We start from the raw sequence: 16,644 nt of genomic DNA, 5'->3' as shown, positions 1-16,644 counted from the left end.
ACTGGCAGAGGGGTTGCTCCTTTCTGAGACTGCCTTGGGGCCAAATGCTTGGCTGAGGTAAAGGGGGAATCTGCAGTGAAGTAACAGCCCTGAGCTGATTCTCACCAGCCCAGGATCTGGCACAGGTTGTTCCCTCCTGACACATCCTTATGGACCCGTGCTTCAGAATGCAGGAACTGTTCTTCTCCTGCCTGGTGGTCACCTGTGTCCCCTCATGTGGGGATGGATTCACTGAAATGAGTGTGAATGGCTTGAGAACTGCCTGGCTGTGAACTTCCTGAAATGCAGCCTCCCCAAGGAGAGTCATTGATAAGAAGGGTGACTTGGAAGGGTGTGATGGCATGACCTTATCAAGCGCCACTCACAGGTACCAGGCTGTCTACACTGCATGTGCAACACAGTCATGCTGTGGTGTAGAAGAAGCTTATAAATGTGTCCAGCCTCAGCCCTGGTGCAATGAGAGGGCAGGTGAGACTGGAACCAGGACCTCCTGTCACTTGCTCTCTGATCTGCTCATGTCATGGCTCCTTGAGCTACTGAGTCTGACAGTGGAAGCTGCAGCACAGTTTATAAACCTATGGCAGCATTGCGCAGGGTGCTGCCATGGGTGAATGCACAAACTCCATTGTGGTGCTGTGGTAGTGCCAGTGAGTCCCTGTCCACCCAAAAGTGCATGTTCCTCAGATGCTGCTCTGTCTAACAGCTACATGTGCTGGGATCCCCGGGGTGCAGCCAGGAAACAGGGTGCTGCTGTGCTCCCTTAACTCTCCAGCCTGGACTATCTCTCACAATGCTTTGCCAGTGACAAGCAGCAAAGCCCTCCAGGTGCTGTTATCACTCAGCACAACCGTATGTGGAGCCCCATGCCCAGCTAGATTGCATGAATGCTCCCAGAGCCACTCGTGAATCACACAGAGAAAGGCACCAGCCAATTCCCCCCACCTCCTTAGCCTTGCACCCCAGAGCTGTACCATCTTGCCCTGCCTGGTTAGAAGCCTGACCAGTGGAGAGGATGTGCACCAGGCTTTGTAAACTGAGTTGAGGTTTCCCAAGCATTTCACACAAAATACACTGTTTTAGGTAAAGTATAAAACAGATTTATTAACTACAGAAATATAAATTTTAAGTGATTACAAGTGGTAGGCATAAAAGATCAGAGAAAGTTACTAAAGAAAATAAAGGATAAACACACAATCTAAATCTTAACCCTTATTACATTAAACAGCATTTAGATCAGCATTTTTCTCACCCCAGTGGATGTTACAGTTCTCAATGCACAGGCTTCTCTTAAGCCTGAACCAGTCTCCTCAGATGACCATCGGCTTCTCGGCATTCCTGTTGCTGCCAGCGTAGGGGGGGGAGGAGAAAGGCAAAGGCATACTGCAACTGTTTCCTATTTTATATCCTCAGTCCCTGGGCCGAGAAGACGCTTGCCCAGACATGTCTTGGTGGACTTTGCTGAGTCACTGGCCTGAGCAATCTCCTGGTGTGGTCTTGTGCAACTGAGTCATAGAGTTGAGCAGTCCCCATTGTGTGGTGCTTGGGCAGCTGTCATTGAGTTGTAAACCCCTTGATTACACCTCCCCTGATGATTAATAGTCATTGAGCACCCTCCTGGGCGTGGTTTGCCTTCTTTGTATGTCACTAGCAAACTTACAAAGGTAACAACCATACAGCAAAATCTCATAACTTTATACACACTAATGATATACATATTTGGACAAAAGAACAGGTTTCAGGAGATCATGACCTTTCATATGATACCTTACATGGCATGTGTTGTACGAAATATCACAACAATATGTGAATAATGAATATGGGGGTTACAGGGTGCCATTTTGAGGGACAATGCATCAGACTACACCAGCACTTTCAAACCATCCAGCTCCTTCCTGCTTGTGCTTTGTCTTTAATATTCATTTTGGCTGAAATCTTGACCCTACTGAAGTTAATGGGAGCTTTGTCACTAACGCCAATGGTGGCTGGATTCCCCCTTCATATGGTGCTTGCATGAATAAAAGTCTTACTGAAATGAACTAAAAAGTGTCTTGCAAAATTTCCCTCTTCCAATGCAAGTAAGTGTTGAGCAAAGGAGAGGAATGTCTCTGGCTATTTTGTTGTCATCCTCCTCCTAGTAGAAGGGAGCCACGTGGATCTGGTGTCAGGCCTAGTACATTTTCATGGCAAATTTGAAAGTCCTAAACAAAACGGGGCTGTTAGGGATCAGTCATTGTGAAATGCTCCCATCGCTAGTCTTTCATGCTGAACATGCTTCTTCTCAGTAACGTGTTGAAGCTGTCAGTAGCTGGCAGCGGCAGCTGTGATTGTGCTGTCTGTATTTGCAGTCGGAGTCGTACCAGGAAGACATCTACCCAATGACAGCTGGAGCCCAGCCAGCACTCACGGCGCAGGAATGGCTGAACGGAATTAATAAAGGTCAGGCTTGCAGAAAGAGGACAGAGTCAAACATTGATTGGATTGTCTGGCGTATACACAAAATGTCATTAGCTATTTTACCCTTTAGCTACTGGAAAATCTTGGCAGAGTAAAAATTATATCAATAAAAAATCTGTTCTGAGTGGCTCAGAGCGGTCTCTGTTGTGTATTGCCTTTGGAAATAACTCCAACCTTGAGCCTGATTATTTGAACCTACAGATCTCCTGTGTTTTGTTCAGTGCTGATGTGTATGCTCTATATGTGTGCTAACCATTCACCTACTTACATTGTAGGTCCTGTCCTGGTATCTTTGAGACCAGGCTCTGAAATCCTGAATTCTCTGCCACAATTTCCTGAGAGAGAACCATCACTGCGGTACCAGGACAGGACAGAAAGAATGGCAATGAAGGAAATTCAGAAGCAAAGTGAGATCCAAGAAAAGAGAGGCCAGAAAAAAGTGGAGGAAAGATTGCAGGAAACCAGACAAATGCGGCTTTCAAATGGCTTCGACTTATTCGAGTGTCCTCTACCCAAAACCGAGAATGAGGTCTGGCTGTGGGAAAGCATGTGGGCATGGGGGGAGAATTACATACAGCTGGCAAAGCGTGCAAACTGCAGAATGTTTTGTATGGGCATAGATTGAACTGAAAAACAATGCCAAAGGTCTGCAGTGTGGGACTTGGGTGCATAAGCAGAGCTAAAGAAACCCCCCACTTCAGTGCCAGCATGCTGGTCACACAACTACTGCTGGCCAAGACCTGTCCATGTCCCTGCCCCCTGGGAGTTCACAATGTAAACACACAAAGGAATGGTTACCATCGCCATTGGACAGATGGGAACTGAGCCCCAGAGAGGCTGAACCCTGGTCTACACTGCAGAGTTAGGTCAACATAAGGCAGCTTACATCGACCTAACTCTCTAAGCGTCCACACTAAAATGTAGCTCCCACCGATGTAAGTCACCCACTACACTGACTTAATAACTCCACCTCTGTGAAAGGCATAGCACTTAGATTGATGTAGTTGGCAGTATCAATGTAGACACTGTGTTATTTCCATTGCCTGTTGGCTATCAGCCCTGCGCAGGGCTCACCGCTGGAACCTGCCCTCCTCTGCTGGGCCAACAGCAGAAGCTGTCAGCCCACCTGGGCTCAGTTTCACAGCAGGGAGCCTACCAGAAGTGAAATTGACATTCTTGTCAGTTTCATGGCTCCTATGATTTCAGGTTTGGTCTCTGGCTGTCAGCCCCCGGGGCGAGAGGGCTGTGGCAGGTGAGCTCTGCACAACTGTCAGTGTCCCACGCTCCGGCTGTCAGTGCCCCACGTCAGTCAGTGCAAGCTCTTCTGGTGAGGGCATACACTGCCGGAGGAAGGAGGGTAGTGTGGACACCGGTAGTCAATTGAGTTACTGCAGTGGCTGTAGGTGGACCTAACATAAGACATGCCCTCAGTGTCTTACATCGTGGGAGATACATTTTAGGGTACTCACCCACCATACTGATTTAATACTCCACCTCCATGAGAGGTGTCGTGCTTAGGTCGATGTAGTTAGGTCAATGCAGCATCAGTGTAGACACTGTGTTGCTTACATCGTGTGTGGCTGCCTTTCAGAAGCCGTCCCACAATGCCCCACACTGGTGCCTGGCATGGGCAAGGTGCTAGTCTAAGCTGTCAGGTAGTGGCTGCAGTGCCTAGCTGCTTTGGGAGGGTCTGGGCACCCTGGTCTATGCTGTGATGCTGTAGAGCTTCAGTGGAGCACAGACATTCACGTGCATTATGCCTAGACCCAGCTGGGGCACAACAGAAATAAACAGAATGCTGTTTGTTTTACAGCTGTTGCAGATGTTTTACCGACAGCAGGAAGAAATCCGGAGACTGCGAGAGCTGGTTAACCAGAGGGACGTTCAAATCAAACAGCTAGAACTGGAGATTAAAAACATCCACATGGACTCGGGCAGGTACTGAGGTGACAGCCATGGCATGCACTGTGCCTGCAGCAGACCCCCAGGTGCCTCATGAGAATGACTCTTTCTATGTTTTGCATTGGGAAAAAGGAGGCGAATGCAGCGCACACTTCCCTTGGCTCCAATAGCCGCCTGCCTGCTGTCCTGGGTGCTGCACATGGATCTGCTTGGCTGCTCTACAATCTGCTGCCAGCCAGTTCTCTCACTGCAGGTGATCCCAGGTTAAAGGTACTTCTAGAGCTGCACCAAGTCTGGGGAGACTGAGGCTGGAACAGTGCAGGAAAGGCTCTGGTCTGCGGCCTCCATGCAACTCCCCTGTGCACCCCGAGGGCGCTGGAGCAGGGCTGGCTGGGCTCCGGGCCTGCATCCTCCTTGGGACTCCCCTGTGTGCTACAGGCATGTGGCGTTAAGCATGGGGCCTGCTGCCAGCCTGTGCTTGGACTGCAGCTGCAGTGGCCCTGCCCTCCATGGCAGGTGGGGAAGGCTGCCAGTGCCAGACAAGTGCTGTGTGGAGTGGAGCCCTCAGAGGTAGCCCCTATCTCAGAGGAACCATCACGACATCCAGAGAGGAACTGGTCCCTGCTGCTGCTCTTCCCCTGGCCCCCACAAAAAGGGCGTTTAATGGGGAGGGTCATGAGAGCAGTGAACTCTTGCTGCAGGCTGGACACTGCCTCCCCTTGTTCTCGTACAGCAGAAAGCCCCCAGGGCAGGCTGGATAGCAGCCCCTGTCCCTACAGGCACTAATCCAGCCCAGAGGCACCGGAACAGGGGGAGCCAGAGGCCATGGCCCCCATCACTTTTAAAAGTGGGAGGACATAGCCACTTGTTTCCTGTCTTAAGGGCAGTGGAGAAGAACAAGTGGCAGGCAGGGCCTTGGGGGGGGGAAGAGGTGGAGTGAGGGTGGGGCCCCGGGGGAAGAGGCAGGAGCGGGGGTGGGGCCGCAGTTCAGGCACCAGTGGCCCCTCCACTTCTAGCGAGCTTCTGGCGCTCCTGATCCTGCCCCAGGGAGATCAGGCTGCATGCTGGCATAAAGGCCTGTGGGCACAAAGGTGATGTCAAAGGACAGCACACGGCACTAACAAGGGACGGGATTATGTTACACAATGCTCTTGGTGCTCCCTGGAGGAGGGCAATGCAGGGGAGCTCTGCCCAGGACATGCCTCCCAGGGCACATAAGCAACGAGACTGCCAGCCGCACTGTTTTAGGCCTTAGTTTCCCGGAAGAGTGAGAGAGTCACTGAAGGCAAGTGGGTGCTGAAAATCCACGTGGCTACGGTGAGAACATCTCTGCCCCTGCACAAGGGCTGGGTCAGGGAGTGTCCCTGTCATAAGGCCAGTACCAAAGACCTGGACAGGCTCTGCCTAACGCTGCAATGTTCTCCTTGGTGTCACTCAAGCTCCACATCTCTAAAGCTGAGGTGAATATCTCCCCTGATGTTTCCCCTCCTCTGGCTTATTATTAACACCTAACTGCTCTGCATAGAGCTCTGTAGGCCTGCACTGCACTACACTGGATGCCATAAGCCTTCAGTGCACTGCACATGGTGTTCCAGGGTTGCCCTGCTGCACAAGACACTGTAGGCCTGCACTGCACTATACTGGATGCCATAGGTCCACACTGCACTGCACATGGTGCTCTAAGGCTGCACTGCAGCACAGGGCACTATAGGGGCTACACGGCACTATACTAGATGCCATAGGCCCACAGGGCACTGTAGGGCTGCACTGCACTAGGCATCATTGGCTTGCACTGCACATAGGGAGTGACATCCTGGAGTCATGTTAACTCTGGTATAAATCTCTTGGGCCCATTGCTTGCCCCAAACAGCTTAAAACTCTCCAACCTTCCCATTGAACAGGCTTGAAGCCTGTGTCTGTCTGTGAGGCTTCCTTCTCCTTGTACATGCAGCCCATTGCCACCATCTCAGCTTTGTCCCATGTCATCTCCTGCCTTAACACCTGCAATTTCCCCTTCCCTGGCCTCCCCCAGTCCCATCCTGTCCCTCCATCCCATCTCACCCCACCCCCCTCACCACTTGGGCACCCACCTCATTTCCCTACCTGCCTGGATGCCCCATTGCTGCCAGCCTCTGCCTACTGCTGGGCTCTGCCGCCTCATCCAAAGCGCAGGTCCACCCACTCCTCTGCCTCCTTCAATCATGCCCCATTGCAGCTCCTTCCCCACTGTCCCACTCCCCGTGTCTGCAACAGCTTCCCAGCCAGCCACCGCCACTGCCCTGTACCCCAACACTGTGCACTGCAGTGTCAGGCTTCTGGCCCTGCAGAGAAGGTGTGGGTCAGTTACAGGCTTGGCCCTGACCACTCCCACCTCTGATGCTATGTGAACAGAACACAGGGGTGTAGGCGGGAGCCAGCTTTCATCTGCACTCTGATAAGGGGAGTCTGTCTGTTGGGGATGGGTGGGAACAGGGCTGCATGCCAGGCCCATTCTCTAAACTCAACCATTTTCCAAGGGACAGAAAGAAGCATTGCTGTAACTAAAAGTCACTGCAACAACGAGGATTCATCTGCAAGAGAGAATTGAGGGCTCTGTCCTGCAAACACTCCCATGGGCCCAGAACTTGCTAGCCCTGACTCCAAGGAGAATGCCCGGAAGAGACGTGTTTGCAGGGTTGGGCCCAAACATGCTTAAACTCTGGTATGTAAGAGTCAAGGAAGAACTGCAACATGCCTCTCCTTTAGCTGTGCTGCAGGGAGAGTTCACACAGCCCCATGCAGCTCTAAATAAGAACCAATAAACTTAGGTGCTAAAACCAGTCACACACTTCCTTGCTTCACTATAAACTGGTCCCCTCTATTGGCCAGGGGGAAATTATGTTCTTCTTTTAGTAGTGTCCCTGTGTGTGCTCCACTGCACATGCATACGCGCCGCTTGAGCCCTTGATTGGAGATTTTCCATTAGCAGTGTCTCTCCAGCCACACACGTGCTCTACACAACCTTGCGGCGCCCTCCAAGGGTGTATAGGGCTGTGCAGGTGAACGGTCCTCAGTTCCTTCTCTGCCGCGTTGCGGAGACCGGGCTCCAGCGTCTCTGCCTGGTGCACACTGCAGCGTGTTTACAGTCATGGTTACTGAGGGCATGTCTGCACTACAGATTTAGGCCAACTGAAGTCAGGCTGGCCTACAGCCACTGCAGTAATTAAATTGGCTGTTGGAGTCCACGCTACTTTCCTGCCGGCGATGTGCGTGCTCACCAGGAGAGCTTGTACCGACTGAAGTGGGGCATTGTGGGGCACTGACAGCTGTGCGGGGCTGACAGCCGGAGCCCCCCCCCCCATCCCAGGGCTGACAGCTGGAGCTGTCAACTGGAGCTCCCCCCCCCACCTCTGCCACTCCAGGCTGATAGCCGGAGGAGCCGGAGATGAAATGTGAAATCATAGCAGCTATGAAACTGATAAGAGTGTCAATTTCACTGCTGGTAGGTTTCCTGCTGTGAAATTGAGCCCTGGGCAGGACTCACAGTTTGGGCTGCCAGCCCTGGGGTGGGGTGGAGGCTCCAGCTGTGAGCTCCATGCAGGACTAACAGCCAACAGGAGATGTAAGTAACACAACAGACCAGGCCTTAATTAGTTTTTATTGCTTTAGGATTAGTTTGATAGCTGTGAGAGATTCAGCTTTTCCTCTCCCTGTTTTTCCTGCGTAATTTCTCTGGCCTGGCTGGGCAAGCCTGGCTTGGCAGGTTTCAAATGCTGCCATCCTTGTCAGGAGCTAGCCTGATCAGCAATGGCACTCTAAGTGGACCTGTTGCTTGGGAGAGTCTCTTATCTCCCAAAAGTGTAATTTTTTTTTTTGGCTCTCAAATCTAGAGCACAGAAGAATCGAGAGACTAAACTGAAGCTGATGCTGATTGAGCACTCCCTTCGACCACCTCTGAGTCAGGTCAGGAGATACCCCAGCCCATACATCTGTCTCTAGGCAGATCTAGTGCTCCCTCAGTCTTGGCAAAGGTATCTCCTAGGAAGGGGAAGACCTCAGAGGACTCAGGAAAGGCTCCAAGAAGAGGAGCTCAGTCTGCCACCTCAAGCCCCCAAGAAGTTCTGAGCTCCCACTAGGTCTACAGGGTCAGTGGCCTCGACTTCTTGACTCAGAACTGTGGAGGCAAAAGACCCTTCCTCTAGTACTGGCAGAGCTGAGAGATCCTGGAGCACTTCAGAGAAACACAGCTCCAGCAGGGCCCCAGTACCATCTGTGAAGGACGGGGAGGTACTGGACATACAGTGCTCCAGAACAGCACCATCTACATCATACTTACCAGCGGTAACTTCCCACTTGGCTCTGTTGGTACTGACAAAAATCAAAGTCTTCAGCACCGGTGCCTACGCGCTCCAAACCAACAGTACTGTCCACGTCAAGTGCTGCATCAGTACTGACCCACTCAGTACTGAGGAATTCCACTACTCCAGGGACTTGTCAGTGTTAGACAAGCCAGAGTCCCCACTGCTTATGGGTGCTGAATGACTCTCAGTACAGAAACCCCAGTCTCCGGCTTACCATCACTTCCCAGTACCACAGGATTCTCCACCCTTTTCTATTGGAGACAAACCCACCCCCCATTGCAGGACACTGAGGAGGATGAAAGAGACATTCAATCGGTCTCATCCTTATCAGTGCGAAGTTCCTTTCCAAATCATTACAGAAACCCATACTTTGATAAGATTCCTTGTCCATGTCAGGGATGATGGGTATTACCCCTCTCACATATGGTCCTACCCACTGGGCATACTGGGATCCTTGGGAGACATATTGGCAGCAATTTGCCAGACCTCCAGCTCTATTCCACTGGGAGATTAGGGTTACACAGTCCCCTACACCAAACCCCCAACATGAAGAGACCTTCGAGAAACAGGAGGATGGGGGAGAAGGAGGATACTCTTCAACCCTATTTTGTCTTTGTCTCCAGATGAGACAGTCATGCTCTCAACACCATTGATAGCTGATGATTTTTGTCAATTCCAGGTCCTTGTGAAGAAGGTGGCTAACCTCAGGGGGTATCTGGAGGATGAGGTTAAAGACTCTCAATGCAAGCTCCTGGATATTCTGCAGTCAGGAACACCCACCCAGGTTGCACTATCCATTAATGAAGCATTCCTGGATCCAGCAAAGACTGTGTGTCAAACTTCTGCCACCATCCTGCCAACGTGTAAACAGGCAGATGAGAAATATGTTTATCCCAGGGACTCAGAATGTTTGTTTTCCTACTGCCCCCCACCCCAATTCCCTTGTGATGGATGCCATAAAAGAGAGGGGTAAACAGCATTACTCCAGGTCTCCTCCTTATGATAAGAACCAGGAAAGGTTAGTCCCTTTTGGACGAAAGGCATACTCATCTGCAACCTTCCAATTTTGGACTGCAAACTATCAGGCAATTGTGGCCGAATATGATTACACAAATTACAACATGTTTGCATTCTTTATTGAACATCTTCCACAGAAGCACAATGAACACTTCCAGGCCATCATTAAATAGGGTCAGTTATTAGCCAGAACCTCTCTTCAAGTGTCTTTAGATATTGTTGGATGTTGCTGCTAGATTAATTTGCAGTGTGTTTGTCATGTACAGGGTGTCATGACTCCAGTCGTCGGGGTTTCTGAGAGAGGTTCAGAATATGTTGAGGACCTCCCCTCTGACAGTCAAAGGACTCCAGGGCCATGTCTCTGGGTATATATACCCCTACAAACAAGATTTAGCAGGTCTCAAGCTGCCCAGAGATCACACCCAGCTCGGTTCTCTAGTTTTCACAGAACCACCAAACCTACTAGAAAAAAAACAAGGAAACGAGCTTCTCATCCTCCTTTAGTGACACTTGCTGGAGGATTCTCTGCACCTTGAGGTCTTTAAACCACGATTTGAGGATTTCAATAACTCAGACATAGGTTAGGGGTTTGTTACAGGAGTGGGTGGGTGAGATTCTGTGGCCTGCGTTGTGCAGGAGATCAGACTAGATGATCATAATGGTCCCTTCTGACCTTAAAGTCTATGAGTGCCCAGTCATCATTAAAACAGCAATTTTGACAGGCTTGACCTCCTCCCTCAGCTCCAGTTTGCAAGCTAGCAACCTTTTACCCACCTCTCCTCTTTTGGAGCCCACCTTCCCATTTCAAACAGGCCTGGTGATGTACTGCAACAAACAGGTGGGTCAGCACCATCCACTTCACATCCTCCCATCCTGTCCATCTTCAAGGACCCCTCTCACAAAACTATACTGAGCCAAGAGGCACACTGAGCAATAGAACACATCCCATCCCCTCACACAGGAAAAGGGTTTACTCCAAGTATTATCTTGTGCCAAAGAAGGATGGAAGGTGGGGTCTGACCTCAGATCTAAAACAACCGAACAAATTTGTAAAGCCTCAGAAGTTCAGGACGGTGACTCTGGCAGCTATAATTCCCTCTCTAGAGCCAGGAGATTGGTTTTCAACCCTCGACTACAGGGACGCCTATTTCCATTTAGCGATACATCCTGCACACAAGAGATACCTGTGTTTTCACCATGGGACAGGTGTATTTCCCTTTGGCTTGTCTTTGGCCCCAAGGGTGTTCTCAAAAGTTCTAGCAGTAGTGGCTGTTTACTTTCGACAAGAAGCAATTTTAGTCTTCCTGTATCTCAACAACTGGCTCCTCAAGGGCCAATCTTACAAAGCAGTACTAACTTCCACCCAGACAGCTCTCTCTCCTTTGTGACTGAGTACACAAGATTATGCCCCCTGCTGCTTTCAAGACCAGTTCAGGAGGAACTATACCTCAACCAAGACAGCTTGGACAGACAGGTCCTGTCCAGGTAAATAACTTCCTGGACTGGTGGAAGAATCAACTCATTGTCCCTTTCATCCACACAGCTGACAATAACTGTGACAATGGATACATCACTGTTAGGGTGGGGAGCATATCTCAATACCCTCACAACTCGGAGCAGATGGTCATCTCAGGAAACCAGTCTCCTGTTGGAACTCAGCGCAGTCAGGAATGCCTGCCTTCCATTCATATCTCTCATCAGGGGCAAATCCATCAGGATCATGATGGATAATGGCAAGATCCCCTCCCTGTGCGCCAAAGTTATAAAATTGTGGAACTGGTGTATAGCCCATCAGATTCAGATCTCTGTCCTCTCCCTTCCTGGAGCCCAGAATGTCACCACTGATATGCTCAGCGGGTGCTTCTCCAAGGGCTACAAATGGGAGTTGGACTCAACTTCTTCACAGGATACTCCAGAGGTGGGGACTTCCCAAGGTGGACCTATTTGCCACATTCAGCAACAAGAAGTGCTCCCTTTTCTGCTCAAGAGGAGGCTTAGCTTTTCTCTTTCCCTGGTTGAAGGGCCTGTTTTACGCATTCCTCCGACACCACTAATTCTAATTCTGGCAGATGAATAAAATCAGACCGGACAAGGCCAGGGATAGCCTCATAGTACCAGCTTGGCCAAGGCAAGCTTGGTATCCATATCTGCTTCACCTGTGTGTGCAGCCGGCATTCAGTCTTACTGCTGTCCCCTCATCTCCTCTCCCAGGATGCAAGTTGGGTGCTTCACCCCAACCTGGGGGCCCTCTGTCTCCAAGCATGGCTCCTAGATGGTTCACGGGATTAGAATCCATCTGCTCAACAGGAGTACACCCAGTATTACTAAAATAGTAGAAGGGAGTCACTCAATTACATCTCTTCAGAAATGGAAAAAGTTCAGCCACCAATGTCAACATCACCTCCTTGTGCCTGAATCTTGGCTGCTCTTGGTCATCTTGGGTTATCTGCTGGATTTAAAAATATTGGGTTTATCAATGAGTTATATTAAGATTCATCAGGCTGCTAAATCAGCATTTCATTCCCAGTAGAGGGGTTTTCTGTGTCTGTGACCTCTAGATTTATTAAGGATTTTGGGAAACTTTACCCCCAGGTTAAGGATCTTTCTCCAACTTGGGACCTCAACCTGGTACTTAGGGCTTGTCTATACTTACGCGCTGGTTCGGCAGCAGGCAGTCGAACTTCTGGGTTCGATTTATCGCGATAAATCGAACCCAGAAGTGCTCCCCGTCGACTCCGGTAATCCTGCTCGCTGCAAGGAGTACGCGGAGTCGACGGGGGAGCCTGCCTGCCGCGTCTGGACCGCGGTAAGTTCGAACTAAGGTACGTCGACTTCAGCTACGTTATTCACGTAGCTGAAGTTGTGTACCTTAGTTCGAATTGGGGGGTTAGTGTAGACCAGGCCTCAGATACTTTATGGGACCTCCATTTGAGCCTATGGAACCTTGGTTCATTTATCTATTACTCCTGGGGGGATTCTGCGCAAAAAAATTAAAAATTATGCAAAATTCTGCAAATGTTATTTGTCAAAATAATGCAATATAATCACACCCGTTTCAATTGTTTTGGTAAGTTATTTAAACTACAATACAGAAAAAAGTCACAATAACTATTAAGTATTTCCTAAACACATGAAAGTTAAGTTACAAATACTTGGTAACTAATACCCTGCATTCCAGTTATAATCCTGGATTTTCATTTAAATTATGTTACAGAACACCAAACAGGAAAAAAAAAAAAAAGTAAAATGTCATTTTAAATTGCTCAGACTTTCACACGTGAAAGTCGTAGAGTTTTGCTAATCATTGTCCTGGACCTAGCTGGGTACTTTGGGAAGTGCTTGGTTCTGATTGTCCTGACATTTTATTGACTGCTTGGCAAATGTTTTATTTGCCCTCACAAGTCGTTTTTTTTTTTTTTTTAAATGGGTACGTAAAAACGTAAGCCCATTGTGCCACTTTGGCACAGGAAAAAAGTGAGAACGCGCATAGATCTTCCTAGCTGATTCCCTTACTGTCATTTATAAGGCTTTACATCACTCTGGCGATGGAGGGGCTTTAAAACTTTTACAGGATTTTTTGCTCCTGGGGGACTTGACTGAGAATGGGAGTTAAGAATAGAATAATTAACAATGTTACATTTCTGCCTCACAGAATGAGATCAATTAACCATCAACAGAAACATTAACAAAAGGTGGTGTTGTTTTTTACAAAAGCTATTTTCTTTTATTTTAAAACAAACAATTTTCAGTAACATGATAGTAATATTTAAGTGTTTTTTCAGTTCTCAAGAAGTTCCATTTCACTAGGCAGGCAGGCTGCTATGCTTCTACCTTGGGGGCAAAGCCTTCCTCCTGCATAACAAAAAGACCTGCCCTCCTCCACGCCCCTTGAGCCGCGGTATGGAGAGAGGGACAGAGTCTCTTTGCTTGTTGGCCAGCCCCGCCCCCTGATGGTGAGCAATGGCTCCCCGCAGTGATTTGCGTCCTGCAGCTGCTCCAGGCAGGCAGAACAGCCACACTGCCTGGGCTGCCGGAGTAGAGACGCGTGTCCTCCCCCTCTCCGCGCTAGCCGGGGCACATCTGCAGGGCAGGGAGTCCCCCTGCACCCTGGCTCCGGCCGCGCCGCAGGTTTTTTTTGTTTTGTTTTTGTTTTTTGCTTGGGGCGGCCAGAAAGCCAGAGCCAGCCCTGCCTCCCAGAGATTTCTTTTGCATTTTTCTGCGTGGGGGGCACAGAAATATGCGGGGCATATGAATTCTGTGCCCCCACATGGGCGCAGAATTCTGTCAGGAGTAATCTAGGAAGATGGCCTTTCTAATACCTACCATTCAGCCTGCAGGGTGGAAGAGATTGGAGCCTTAATGGTATGTTTCAGGGACAAGATCTCCTTACGGTCACATCCAAAGTTCTCACCTAAGTGCTGTCAGCTTTCCATCTTAAACAAGTATATTCATATACCAATATTTTTTTCCTAAACCCCAGAGATCACAAGACCTCCTTTCATACGTTAGATGTATGATGGGCATTTGCCTTTTACCTGGATAGGACCAAGCAATTTCGGAAATCACCTAGAATGTTTGTCTCCATCACAGAAAGATCTAGAGGGTCCATGATTTCTTCACAGAGACTGTCGAGAGGGATCTTTGGGAATATTGTTGCTTGCCATGATCCAGCTGGTGCTTTGACTCCCCAGAAGACAATAGCACACTCTACCAGATGACAGGCAACTTCCAGAGTGTTACTCAAAAACATGCCAACATCCAAGAGATGCAGAGCTGTTACATGAACATCAGTTCATGCCTTTACTGAACACTACCCCTTGGTCTATACCACTAGATCAGATGTGGCACTTGGTTCTGCTGTACTGTCTTCAGTCTTGGACTTGATTCCAAAGCTCCCTGTTCCCTATGAGGATATTGCTTGGAAGTTACCTGAAGTGGAACACCTATAGGGACATTACCTGCAATAACTGTGGTTCTTTGAGATGTGTCCCCCTATGGGTGCTCCACTACCTGTCCTCTGTCCCCTCTGCTTTGGACTGTTCTTTGTTGGATGGTGGGATAGAGAAGGAACCAAGGATGGTTTTCCCGCACAACCCTCATAGTGTGCCACAAGGTTGTATAGAGCACATGCGTGGGCTGAACAAACAGTGCTAATAGAAACTCTCTAATCAAGGGCTCAAGTGGCTCATGCACCTCTGAAATGGAGCATCTGTAGGTTCACCCATCTTGAAGAACCACAGTTACTGCGCAAGGTGAGTAACCTTTTCTTCATATGCTACAAACTGCTTTATACTTGGCTTTCCTCGTCTGTGTCTCCACACTGTGGTGTAAAAGAAATACTAGTTATGCTGGTGGTTGTTTTGTATGGAGTGCTGTCTGTAGAACACACCTCCCCGCATGGTTCAGCATCATCTTCATTGCAGAGGTGGCTGTGAGGTAGCACCTCACCATTTCCAAAGGTTAGGTAAATTAGAGTTGGGCAGATTTTTTTTAACCAGAAATGTGATACTTTGTGCAGTTTATCATCTACACCTGAAAGCTCTGAAAATGAATATTTCAATAACCAATTTTCATGGAAACTTCCAGACATAATTGGTGTGATAAATCATCATTTTCCAACCAGCTCTGATAAAAGCCAGACACATCAGAGACAACCTTATTGATAAATACAGTATCATGCCTTTTCATGTCAGCACAAGGTGTATTTTCTTTATTTTTAGTTTTGTTTTTCATTCAGAATAAATTATTTAAATTATTTGTCAGTGAAAATAACAGGAAAATCATCTTTACACGGCATTTTTGAGTCTTCTTACTGATTGTGCTTTTGTTTATGTATATGACCAGATAGCCTCGAAATTGATCAGGAATCACGGTTTTTAACCAATTATCAATAGACTTGTTGATCTCAGTGTTTACTTGAAAAGATAATATTTGTGTTTATTGTTTACTATCAACCTTTCAGAGAACAAAAAATATCTAATCAGCACTTGAATATGATCTTTTAAATAATACCTCTGTGTCAATGTAGACATTGAAATTAAATTCATTCTGGAGCTGAAATGTAGTCATAAATCTTTCACAGAATGAAATGTAATGGCAGACTTTGGTTTATGCTTTATTAACCTGTGCCTAAATATGTGTGAATGACGATTTGACATTGTTTCTTAAATTCCTTGTATCTTTGTAAAAAATAGAAAAAAGGGAAAAACACGAAAGGAAAATGGAATTGTGCAATCTGTAAAGCAAATATAACTAAAGAATGAATAGCTGGCTAGAATTTTACTTTTTAATATATTCAGGGTTTGTATTGCTAATGGTTAATTTACTTAAAGAAAAATTCAACACCAAGGACTACCTGCGCAGGCTCGGCAGTGTGTGTCTCCGATTGTTCCCTTTGCTCATGTGGCTGGGGGGGCCGTATGTTACTTGGCAGGAACAGTACGTTATTGTAAACCCATGTGTAGTATGTCTTCCTTTGAACCTTCCCACCTGGGCACCAAGTAGGGTACTCATCTCAGTGCCCTTTAGATTATATTGCTGTGTATAGCCAATTTCTAATAAAACTGATATTTAAACATTGAAATCTCTCTCTCGCTGCTAGGTATTTCCTGCCTTTCAACCATTACACTGTTCTGGGTACTGAAATGTTTGTGCTGGACCCTAGACTTGAAGGAACCATAGCTAGGAGCTCAAGCTTTGAATACCTCAGCAAAGGGGTTTGCATTTCACAAAAGGCAACCATTGTGAGACATTCCCCCTGTCTGAACTCGAGAGTGGGTAGAGAGGAATTGCCAGCAAAAGAAAACTCTGGTCCTCCCCCACAAAGTAAGTGTGCATGTGTCTACTTCCTAGAGACACATCCTGTTGTGCCAGGCTGCAGCTGAAGGAGAAATGGCGACTCCCTGCCTTCGCAGTCACAGTGTAACCCAAG

The 16,644-nt window shown here is 48.2% G+C and overlaps 1 protein-coding gene across 2 annotated transcripts in view; it reads left to right on the top strand.

The window, feature by feature from the left end:
- CORO2A (coronin 2A) overlaps positions 1 to 16,296 on the top strand; it is a 115,684-nt gene extending 99,388 nt beyond the window's left edge. For both annotated transcript variants that reach the window (XM_065549869.1, XM_008171893.4), the window contains 3 exons: positions 2,346 to 2,436; positions 2,730 to 2,983; positions 4,268 to 16,296. In XM_065549869.1, the coding sequence (XP_065405941.1) occupies positions 2,346 to 2,436; positions 2,730 to 2,983; positions 4,268 to 4,399 (477 nt within the window). In that variant the 3' untranslated portion in view covers positions 4,400 to 16,296. The remainder of the gene's footprint in view (positions 1 to 2,345; positions 2,437 to 2,729; positions 2,984 to 4,267) is intronic.
- The last annotated feature ends 348 nt before the right edge of the window (positions 16,297 to 16,644 follow it).

Source organism: Chrysemys picta, chromosome 6 (genome assembly GCF_011386835.1).
Source record: "Chrysemys picta bellii isolate R12L10 chromosome 6, ASM1138683v2, whole genome shotgun sequence".
In the NCBI taxonomy this organism is placed as follows: Eukaryota; Metazoa; Chordata; order Testudines; family Emydidae; genus Chrysemys; species Chrysemys picta.
Note: the sequence above shows the minus strand (reverse complement) of the source record. Positions and strands in the feature narration are given on the sequence as shown.